The sequence below is a fragment of the Gymnoscopelus microlampas genome, assembly GCF_963454915.1.
Source record: "Gymnoscopelus microlampas genome assembly, chromosome: 10".
Taxonomy (NCBI): domain Eukaryota; kingdom Metazoa; phylum Chordata; class Actinopteri; order Myctophiformes; family Myctophidae; genus Gymnoscopelus; species Gymnoscopelus microlampas.
In genome coordinates this window covers 40,950,602-40,963,060 of record NC_139947.1, presented here as the reverse complement: position 1 = coordinate 40,963,060, position 12,459 = coordinate 40,950,602, and the positions used below count along the sequence as shown (strand labels likewise).

At 40.1% G+C, this 12,459-nt stretch overlaps 1 protein-coding gene across 1 annotated transcript in view; it reads right to left on the bottom strand.

Moving 5' to 3' along the window:
• Nucleotides 1-12,459, bottom strand: part of LOC311054229 (metabotropic glutamate receptor 6-like) — a gene marked incomplete at both ends in the record, with an annotated part of 30,228 nt that overhangs the window by 14,270 nt on the left and 3,499 nt on the right. The window contains 5 exons of the mRNA XM_084070107.1: nt 215-418; nt 1,092-1,232; nt 2,945-3,099; nt 3,401-3,536; nt 3,822-4,038. Coding sequence (XP_083926233.1) covers nt 215-418; nt 1,092-1,232; nt 2,945-3,099; nt 3,401-3,536; nt 3,822-4,038 — 853 coding nt within the window. The remainder of the gene's footprint in view (nt 1-214; nt 419-1,091; nt 1,233-2,944; nt 3,100-3,400; nt 3,537-3,821; nt 4,039-12,459) is intronic.

The window sequence follows — 12,459 nt, the reverse complement described above, 5'->3', positions numbered from 1 at the left end:
AAAGAATCAAGTGCTTGAAAAAACTTGTATAGCCGTTTGAGCACAAAAAGTATGTACATATGGCAAAGCACACTCACCATATAATATGGGTAATGTTGCCCAGTTCATTAATTATTTTCTCACCCTCAATGCAGATATAAAAATAAATCGGATAATTGATTGCATACCGATATGCTTATAAAATAAGTGTTAGATGCAAATTGTAAATTCTTACCATTGAAGCTGACACTCCTGATGTAGTCGAGAAGCAGCGGTCCCTCTACAGGGTCCATCTTGGTGCAAATAACGCCCGGTGAACCAGGGCAAAGGTCCGAGTGCATGTTGTGGATGGCATGAGCCATGGCATACACAGCATCTATCACAAACTGCACTTTACCTTCCTGTTCATAAGGTGAATCTATACCTATCCTCTCATTTCCTGGAGAGACAGACAGAGAGACAGACAGACAGACAGACAGACAGACAGACAGACAGACAGACAGAGAGACAGACAGACAGACAGATACGTGTATATGGGAAACAGATAGACAAATATAATTTAGCTAAAGTAATAATAATCTCTATTATTATAGCACTTTGTAAAAAACAATTTCAGTGAATTACAGGCAGCAGACAAAAAAGTGTGAATAGATAAAAGCAGCAATAACATGGCATAAACAATGAACAAGTAAAATCAGTCAAAACAGAACAAAATAAATACATATAATTACAGTAAAAAAAGGTTAAACACAAACAGAGTTTAAAGAATGAAACGGTTATATTTAGGACGTCACTAACTACAGCAAAAATTAGTTGACCAATAGTGAAGGATTTTATGGACTAATTGATTAGTTGATTTCATCGACAAACCTACAAATAAAATGTTTGCCTTTACAAATCTCATACTTAGTAGAAATGTGCTTATTATTTTTCAGGAAATTGACTCGAAATCGTCTACCAATGCTTAAAATTAATTTAATTCACAACAATTATAACCGATAAATCAGCTAATCGACTATGAGGGGGCAGCCCTAAAGGAGAGCTACCTTAAGAGACAGTTCATAAAAGAGCAGCAAGAGAAAGAGACAGGTATTCAGACAGGCAGGTCCTACCTGTACATTTCTTCCTCTCTGGTTCCAGTTTCATTCCTGCTCTTGTCAGTTTACAGCGAAAGTCATCCTCCCAAAACTCAGCAAACCAAATATTCCTTCTGTTGTTTTCCAGAGATCTAGTCATGAAGTACTGATCAAACCCTACACACACACACACACACACACACACACACACACACACACACACACAGGCACACGCACGCACGCACACACACACACACACACACACACACACACACACACACACACACACACACACACACACACACACACACACACACACACACACACACACACACACACATTAATAGATTTATTGGCTGGTTGCACTTCCTACTATGACATGACATCCATTTTCATCCTCAGTGGGTTGACCTATCAATCAGAATTTGCACAAGACCATTGGCATATATGCAGGGAGTTTGCATTTTTGCCACAAGCTATAGGGCTCTGTAGCTGTGCTAGCGGCCCCATAGACCTGATGAATGGCCAGACGTTATTGGTTGTTGGTTGGTTGTCAGGGTGACTTTGGTAGAAGTGTGTGATTTGGCTCTGCTGTGTGCTCTCCTCTTCAATAGTGTGCTGGGCCTGGTCTTGAGGCTGTGCTATACACACAATGCCAGAGAGAGACTTGGCTAAATTCTGCAAAGTTATAAAGGATTTGAAAAGAGAGCAAGCAGTTGACTCAGCCAGACTGGGCTATATAGATGGCACACTGTGATTATAATCCTGTGGTCTCATCAATTGTGTTGGCAAGAACCCACAGTAGCGCTCAGTGTGGTACAGTGACAGAACTACTGTTATGTACAGAGCCTATTACACCAGGGCGCATTACCTGTCAGGTCTAAACACTTCAAGATAGGATCCTGCTTACATTGTGATCCATTGAGCCAGACCATATACAATGGTAGCCTGGTTTGCAATGAGTTTGAATCACAGTGAGGTGTTCCAACAGCTATTGGAATTCCGACAGTTCTTCAAATGACAGCCACATGTCAGAGTGGTGGAAAAAGAGTTCTTGAAGTGTTCTTTTCTGATTATGGCATTGTTGTGAAAGGACTGAGCCTTCGCCTACACTTTTATGTACACTCTGTGAAAGCTGCTCCAAGCAAACCCGGAGAGCCCACTCGGCTCCTCCACCCGGCTCCTCCAAAAAGCAATTTACCAATTGGGACAAAACTATTTCCGGGTGAAGCTGGAGGGCCGAGTGTGAGTGAGCGAGTGAGCAGAGATTTGGGGTATTGGAATTTGGCTTTATTGTTATGCGCTCTACCAGGTGAGCCACTAGGGTCAAATTTGAACCGGAGTCCTTACGCTCAGGACTATACGGTCTGTGCACTAACTGAGCTACCTGGCACCTCTCCTTTACTAAATTATGAATTTCCAACTTTTATCACTGGTTTCTATAAGAAAATGTATCATAGACTGAAACAAGAGGACTTCATAATGTAAAGTCGGTACGGTAAAGAACACCTCTGCAGTCACAAAATTCTAGGTCAACAATCTCAGTGGAACACCAGCAGTGAGGAGCATAAAGGCTGTGTTAAGTGCAATTTGCATCATTAAACAGCTCTACAAATAGGCTTATGCATAACTGTAGTCTCATTTTTCCAGAAGGTGGCATACCTGTTTACTGTTCCAGTTCATTTACCCATAGCTTCATTTGATTGGCTTGGCATCAGATTTGAACAGGAAACACATATGACACCTTCATGTGTTTCCATTTCAAATCTGCTGCCGAGCCACGCAAATGAACTGGAACAGGAAACAGGTATATATCTTCTGGAAAGCTGGGACTACAGTTATGCACAGAGCCTACTACAACAGAATGTTATTATTCATTCTTAATATACCGTCTATAGAAGCTCGTTTCGGCAGGATGGTCACTGCCCCTTCAGCAACATCTTCTTGGTCGATGATTGGTGAACTCTTCGCTCCCCAGCTGTCAGACCCCACAAACAGGAAGTGACCTGTCAGATTGGCTCGCTTTGCTGCTTCCAATACCCGCCTACAAGGAAGAAACTAGTTAAAAACTGTACAAAAACCAACATAACACCATAACACTACAGTCACTACAGGAGTGAGATTTGGTGGCGTGTGGCAGATCTTTTTTGATAGACCCATTCAGAGTCCAAATATTTGTGTATTTTTATATACATTTTCCAGTTTCTTAACTTCTCACCCTCAAGTGATTTTGAGGCAGAAACAAGCTTTCAGTCAACAGGTAGAAGCTGCAATTACTTTTTGACAGACAGACAGACAGACAGACAGACAGACAGACAGACAGACAGAGGGGTACACACACATACTTGATGTCGTCTTCATTAGCGAAGATAATAACTCCTCTGGCGTTGGATGTTTCCATGAGTCGCTTTATGATTTTATCAAATTCTCCTGGTTTAGGCTCTCTGGGGATCTTCATAGACTGGGCTATACATACTCCACCTACACACAAAATATTGTGATTATTCTCTTTCACATCAGGGCTTTGGCAATTTGACCTTGCTCTCACATGAATGTTGAAACAGAGATAAACAGAGCGAGATAGAGAGAGGCAGAGTGAGGGACAGAGGGAGAGAGAGAGCTTGACCTCTCTATAGTACTGTGCCAATCGCAGAAAAGCACTACAGTGGAAAAAAAAATATATATATATAAATAATTTCTGTCTGTCATCATGGAAATGGGGAGTGGAATAGAGGATGGAGTAAAGTACAATAGAATAGACCCTACCAGCCTCTCTAGAGATCTGTATAAAGGCATCTACGCCACTCTCCCCATAGCTTCCCTCAGAGGCGAGTGTTGAGACGTAGTTCCAGCCCAGAGCTTTGACTATGTCCAGCATGGCCTGGGCCTGGTAGGAGTCCGGAGGAACCACCCGGGAGAAGAAATCATAACGGTTGTTATCACTCAACTCTGGAGCCGTAGATGCATAGCTGATCTGAGGAATCTGGAAACATGATAAATATTGCAAGTTAACAAAGCTTTATAGATTAAAAAAAAAACATTAATGGCGCTGTAAGTGATATTGTTAAAATAAGTGTACAGTATATAGCTCTATAGTTATGATAGTAATCCTTGCATAATTAGATTGTTTGTTCAGTAAAGAGGGGTCTCCAGTGTCTCTCCAGCTATTTAGTACAGAAAAGAACAGAAAATACATTTTCAGGTTGGGATAACAATTTTATCCTACCAGGGGATAGAACTCATACAGGATACAGTATAAATAAGTGAAATTGGAAGAGATGGACATAAAAAAAATACAAATTGGAACTGGAACACTATAATGTCAAATTGAAGCTGAGAAATGGGTTCTGTCTTCTGACTTTGACTTGAAATTGTTGAAATGTATTTTCTGTTTACTAAAGTGCTGGAGAGACGAGACCCCTATTACTCAAGGTCTCTTCTTAGATACGGAGAGAAACACCTTTCTGGCAGTCACTCTCAACATGGTTAAAAGTATTCTTCAGGTGGGTTATATTCACTATTTGAACATTACAGCCTATATGTGGGACAGTCAGATATCAGCCTACAACATATACAGTATGGGACAGTCAGATTATTATTATATAGTCATTAATCATTATAGCAATGATTACAATCAGAATATAGAGCTTTAACCTTATACAAAATGCTTTTCATTTTAAGCACCTTTAATAAAGACAGGCAGACAAGATCAATAGAGAAGAAATAACAGTGGTACATCACTTCATTGAGATCTGAACATGTAACAATACAAAGATACATCAAATTATTTGTAGCGTTGTTAGCCGCTTTTAGCTTTTATAAGCCTACAGCTATAACACTGGCAGCATAGTGACCCTTTTAGCTGTAACCTTTTTGAGTGCTATACTACACCTGTAACTTAAGAGACTCTAGCAGCCTGGTAGATGTAAGCCTTTATAATCCAAATAATCAGAATGTGTTTACTGCCTGAGGTTGTTCACACCATGACTTGAGTTGGAACTGATTAAATGAACAAAAATGAAAACCAAAACAAACTTTTTTTTCAGGAATGAAACTGAAAAAGAGAATGTAATTGAAAATGGTGTTCCCCAGCAAAAACATTATTTTGAAATATTAGGCTGCCACCTGCCACAGAATAGTTCACCACCAGTCATCAAGGTACCAGTTTTTGATTTATATCCAAGTTACTCTACTGTAGGGCTAATTTGCTTGCTGTAAGTAAAATGTTCTGCAGCCTACCCCTTTTATGTTACATGCTAGGTAACGCTAGGTAATGTGATTTGATCCATCCCTGGAGGCAGTAACATTAGTCTTTAATAGCTGAATTCTACTGATCTGAACTAATGGGATGTTTAGTTTACGGTGTGAATTTAATGAAAAAACATGAACTGAAATGTATTTAGTAACTATAGCAGTTAAGAAACATTATGTGGCTGGAATGAATGGCATTTTAGGATAAGTTCAAATCACGATACTTCAAGGGGTAAATCCTGTTCAGTTCACATTTAAGCTAGGATGTAAAAGAAATTTGGTCATTTTTTGCGTTTGAATATTTGTAATGTTTTAAATTCAATTTATTTTTTGCAATTTTGTTTTTGAAACACAGGTGTCACACCTAGGTGTGCAACGTTTGCAGACTATACAGACAGCCTCATGTCATATCACAGCAGCTCAAGTAATAAAAGAACATCAGATTGAGTGAAGGAATGTAGGGCAGGGGAAACACGCCTTTTAAAGGATATTAATGTCACTGACAAGTAGCAATTAATTTCAATGTGGAACTGTCCCTTCCCTTCCCTGATCCCTGTACCGCGTCTTGCTCCCGCATCCTTAATGCACCCATGGCTCAAACATTTGGAGGCGTTCCAGCTTTCAGCCCTCACTGCCTTAGATATCCATCTGCAGAGCACTGAGGATAGGGTCAGTTTTTATTAACACCACCTGCTCATATATATTCTTAACTGAGTTGCTCCTGATAAATTCAAATAACTAAACACAATGGTCTCTTAAATCCACTTGAACACTAGCATTCTCTATTCTGGGGCTAACATTCTCCGAAAATAACTGATCTACAAGCTCACAACGCGCAGTGTAGAATGAAGACAGGAGAGGGCCTAGTATAGACCTCATGTGCTATATATCAATATGTGAACGAGAATCAAAATAGTCTCTGGTTTAACCGCAAAACAAACCAAGAATCCTATTTCATGTGATGAATAATGTTAACCCTCTCTAGGCCCCACCTTCACAAACCAGAAGTGTGTGGAATCATTCTTAATTCCCAAGGTTGAGATTACCAGACATCATGCCTGCCCATATGACTTTGGTATCACCCCTGTGCAACTACCTCTGTAGGAGCAAACTTTCAACAAGTATCAATAACATTTTTCTTAGAAACTGTATCCTGTATGAACTCCTCAACTTATTGGATATTGTTCCCACACCTCTGCTCGAGGAGGTTCTTGCCACTTATGGCCCTACTTTCCTTTCCATAGTCAATAGTTCACCAACTGTCTAGAGGTATCCCACCCCCCATGCCATTTTAAGCCTTTCTTTTCCCACAGCTTTATAAACAAAGATGTTAGTGGAACAGTATCTTTTCTGTTTTTCTTTTGTTAAAGGAGTTTACTCCTAGACCACCCAATGTGGTTAAAATGTGTGTGTGTATTTTTGCTTTCCCACTGTAAACTGCAAGCTGGACGCATCATGTATCAGGACATGTACCTCCCGTCGCTTTGACTTATATTGAATTGCATCGCTCAAAGAATAATTGTGTTGCACCCTATGTCAATGCTCCTCAACAACCAGGAAAGGTATATTGAAGAGAATGTAGAACTACTTCATAATCTAATCCTCCCATCGTGTAAAAAGATATTTCCCCCGGAAATAATGTCTTACACAAGCATTGTTGTTGTGAATCTGTTTTTAAGTACAATGTACAATTACAAGACAAAGTAAAAGTCTGAATTTGTGCTGTGTGTTCACAGTACTTTTTTTTAACACATAACGGCACAGTAAGAAAATATATATGAGAATAACACCAAACATTATTTACCATTTAAGGTTTAAATGATCCCTTTGCAATATTGCAGACTTTTTATCCTCTACAGTATTTTTATTGTGCAGCTCACAATTCGCTGGTGGGTATTCTGGCTATTCCAAAATCCAGAGTAAAACTTAAGGGTGACCAAGGCTTCCTCAACTATGGAATGTCTTGCCTGAGGAGTTAAGACTTGCAACATCCGTAACTTCTCTTAAATCTCTTTTTCAGACACATATCTATCAGTAGTTGTCTCACTTTTTGTTATTTTTTTTCATTTGACTTACAGTCTGACATACATCACTGTCCATAACACATGCAAACACGTGCACACTGGTTTCCAGGATTATGTTGTGAACAGTGTTGAACCCTCTGAGGGAACTGTGTCAAACAATCACATTACCACCACCAGGAATGGTGTGTGTGTGTGTGTGTGTGTGTGTGTGTGTGTGTGTGTGTGTGTGTGTGTGTGTGTGTGTGTGTGTGTGTGTGTGTGTGTGTGTGTGTGTGTGTGTGTGTGTGTGTGTGTGTGTGTGTGTGTGTGATTGTGTGTGTGATTGTGTGTGTGGAATGACTGAAATAGCAGAGATAGAAGGAAAAGAGAAGTAGAGTCAGAGAGAGAGGGGCTGGTAGAGAGCGGTAAAAACAGAGCGAGAGAGAGAGAGACAGAGACAGAGGAGGAGATTATTTTGTGGATTAGACATTTTTAGTCAAATGAAACCGGATAAATCTCTGTGTCCATAGAAAACATATTGAATTTAAAATTACCAATTTTAGTTGTCTGTCCCAATACAATACAATAGAAATGAGAAACCTTGATACAGCTTTTATCAGCCCATGGGCTGATATGGCGGTAGCTGACCAATCAGTGCAAGCAAAACCACCACCCAGTGACCTCGCTAAAGAAGGAACATGTCAAAAATCACTGTATTAATCAACTTGTTTTCTCAATTTCAGGGTGACAAAAATGTGGCTATGGGCATGCATTTAACAAATCATCTCCCAGGCATTCGTTGTTGCGCTTGGTAATGACACAGTAGCTGCATCAGTCCCAACCTACTTTTCAGATTGATATGTGGCCCCCAGTAATAATCGTGACGACCTTCTTAGTAAATACCAAGTCACTTCAATCCCGGAAAACCTTTACACCGACAAAATACAATCGAATATCTCAGATGTTTAAGACCGGGAGGTCCCTTCCAGGAAACCAAAGGGAATATACTGTATTTGTTTTCATTTGAACTTTAATTTGAATTGTTTGTTTTCATCAAATTCTGGATAAGACAGTGAAATTTGGAAATCAGCCATGCAGGCTGACAAATGGTATATCTGAAATGATGCTACTGATTTGCTCTGACGTTGAAAAAAGAGAAAGGTAAGAAATAACATGGTTCATTGCTCAATGTTGTTTTAAGGTCTGTGCGCGCGAGGGGAGATGAGGAAAGGAGGAAAATATTTGTCGAGATTACATACTGTAACACCATGCCAATATACTCTGGAAGGGAAGACGCATCTCAAAACAAATATAAAATGTGCAATGCCCTCTCTGAAACCTGGTCTCTCACAGACAGATTTCATCTGCAACTCAACCATACAAACCCAAACACGACAAATAAGAGCCTCAGTTCTTACCCAACAGAGATGCCTTCCATTTGCTTGACCATATCCACAGGATGCCCTCAATAAACCCTTCGCCCCTGCACTTACACACTTAACCCACCATTACTGCATCAATCAACAAACTATACTAGGCCAAATTGTCAAATAATATAAGAAAGTGGCAAAAATGGTTAAAATAGCTGATCTACAAGCTCACAACGCCTCGCAACACGAGGCGTTGTGAGTTTGTAGATCAGCTATTTTCACAACATTTATCTGTGGAACTGATAAATGGAAGCACTTGGAATCTTACGATTCCAAGTGCTTGTCAGGGTGGGGGGTCCCAAGTTCCCAGGGTTGCGGCCTGAAAAGGTTGAGCAGCACTGCCATAGAAGGCCTGTAAATCTGTGGATTGACCTGGTCTGATGCGCCTACACTTGCCAGAAACCATCCCACCTGACCTTCTCAACACTGCGTCACCATGAAAAAAAATTATGATGCTGATGACAATGAAGATGAGATAGTTCTAACCTATAGGTGGCTAACACTCAATATACCGTATGGAACAGAGAGAAAAGCAGAGTAAACTAGAAAAAGTGCTCCTCGGAGCACAGGTCTCCGCCAGGTCAGGTACGTTATTGTGGCCTCCTGGTGGCGCTATAATAGGCCAATGTGAAAAGGGTGCCATTTATTCTTAGGTCTTTCACGGCAATCAGACACTGCATTCATGATTTGAGGCATTTTGTTCCAAAAATGTGTTTTGCTAAATTAGACCTGCTGGTGGCGCTATAACAGGCCAATGTGAAAAGGGTGGTATTTCTTCCTCGGCCTAGTGGGAATGTGCGTGTGAAATTTCACGGAAATCGCAAGCTGCGTGCATAGTTTGAGGCTTTTTGTTCAAAACGGACCAATCCTGCAAACTTTGGAAGCCAACCATAGGTAATGAGGATGGAATAAGGGAAATCGGACAGATCCGTGTTGATCATATGACTATAGAGATACTGTGTACCGATTTGCATGACGTTTGGATAAAATCTGTAGGAGTAATGTAAAAAAATGGGTTTTGCACAAATCGGCCTCCTGGTGGCGCTATAACAAGCCCATGTGAAAAAATTGGGGCAGAGGTTCTGAATTGGCATCGAGGGAGTGTGTGTGCACAGTTTCGGAGCGAACGGGCCAACGGTGCCGGAGATTAGCTGGTAACACACAGACAGGACGGACACACACACGGACACACGGACGGACGGACGGAGGGTAAAACATACTCTCTCGCCATGCCTTCGGCCTGGCGGAGACAATAAAGACAACCCTCATTGTGTAACCACTATGTTTTGCAGACACTGTGAAAGAAGCATGTGTGGGATGTGGTTAAACTGAATGTGTTTCGGTTTTCTCTGTGGTGAATGAGCAAATTACCCCCTGACAGATAAATGTAAAGCCTAGTACATGGCTCAGTAGTGCATAATATCTCCACGATTAGGTCATCACAAAAGTACAATTCTACCACCACTAAACAAATGAATAACTAAAGGCTCTAAGGTTTTCTGATACATTAAACATTTTCAATTCCTTGAATGGAATTTGTGTTAGGATGTAATGTGCATGGATGTGGATACTTGTGAGCCATTTATTTCTGTAATAAATTAGTTTTCTACCTATGATGACAACTCAATTACAATAATTTAGTTACAAAAACGTTATGTAGGGAATTCAAGAAACTAAATCATGTTCAAAATATATTGTTCATGAATATGATATTTAATGATAACCAAAGTGTTTTGATGCATAATGAATACATTTTGTATTCTGTCATCAGTTACATTTCCTGGATACATCGATATGTAGCCTCAAAAACCAGTGTTTAGTGCTTCAGTGCAAACACTAAAGAGTGAGGTAAAATCAATAGCAAACATTTCAGACATTTCGATCTTCATCAGTGCTTTAACAATACACCTAAAGTAAATGTACATGATATGGCAGTAATATCAATACACAAACATGCCCTTCCGACAGGTGCAATCAATCAGTCAGCTGATTTTATGGAGACTACATTACCGACACCCTACCCTATCCTTTGAGGCCAGAACAGAAGGAACAGGTACAATCAGTGGGTGTTTTTCCTACACTTCCCGGCAACAAGCTATGATGACGATTTCAATGAAGGGGGACATATTTGCTGGCAACAGGAGGTGACAACTTAAACAAATAGCATGGCATTTCTATCACAAAAAAAGTACTGCATCATTAATCATTGACAGTGATACAGTATTAATGCCAAAGAGAAACAATGACATCAGTAATCACTCGCTGGCTTCTGTACTGCACTGTGCAGTATTTCCTTTGAGATCAATTATATCTTTTACAAGGGAGAGCTGGCCATGAGAGCAGCATTAAAAAGTTACAGACAAAACAAAAATAAATAACTAGGAAACAATTAACAATTAAAATGCATTACTTTCAAAAGCATTTTAAAAAACAACTTTAGTTGCAAAAGAGAATAATATTAAAGACAGCCTGCAATTTGTAAAAAGGCTCCGTAATGGACAAAACACATCACTGTATCATCAGCATAACAATAACTAGCCGCTACGCGGCCCTCCCGTCTAGTAGCCTGGCCCGCACATCGGAGACAGAGACAGTGGAGCGTGTAGATGTTCATTGCAACACCGGTGCTTGTTTCTTGCACATGATTTGGCAACGCACAAACCGAAAGCGAAACCTAACTGCAACATGCAAACCAAAAGCGAAACCTAACATGCGCAGTTTTTTTGGGGGGACAAACCCTTTTTTTGGGACAAACCGCGCATGCCAATTGTATTATAAGATGGTTGGCACAATGCATATTTTGACCTAAAGTATTGCTTTAGATAGAAAACAACAGCAGACCTAAGATGGAACCCTGGCGTTAGAAATGAGATGATCACATTGGATACATTGAGACCTGTCTGAGAGTTAATTCAAAAACCACCCCATTGCCTGGTCAGATACACCAATACTAGTCAGCATCTGTTTCAGAATAAGATGGTCAGTGGTATCAAAAGCTTTGGACATGTTAATAAATAAAGCTGCTTCTTTCCAACTTTGTTCAGCACCTTCATCTTCACAGTAATGATGCATTGTTGCAGATTGATGGTTTGGTAATGTTATTTTTACATAAGAACTCTTTTAACTGTTCACGTACAGTACAAACCTTTCAATGATCTTAACCAGAACTGACAACTTAGAGATGGGGCTATAATAATTTAATGAAGTGGCCACCCCTTTTGCAGAGGGAGAACATAGACTGACTTTCATATTTTCTGAATCACTTTAGTCATGCAGTAAAATATGCAGCTATCTTTAAGAAGAACGGTTCTAAGTTGTCTGGACAAGAAGTTTTTTTTAGGATGTAACTTTACCAAGGCTTCATGCAATTCAGCAACAGATAATGGCAAAAAAGAGAATGGTTGATCAATACCATTTTGGTCCGTATCACAAACTGTTGTGTTCACAGATGCAGAGTTAGTGACAGAATCAAAAATTGAGCCACAGGACACAAAAAGCTTATTAAAACAATTAAACATGATCTATGGCATAGAATGAGCCCCCCAAGGTTTCCCAACCTTGGGGTTTCCCAACCTTGGGGGGCTCCAAAGATCAAAGTCAGGCCTTGTCTGTTTTGAGTTGATCAAACTTTTTTAAATGTTGCACAACATCATAAACTTTCCTAACCTAAGTAAGTCCTTGCTTTTATCCACTGTCTCTGCATGGGTGTTCTCAATGTGA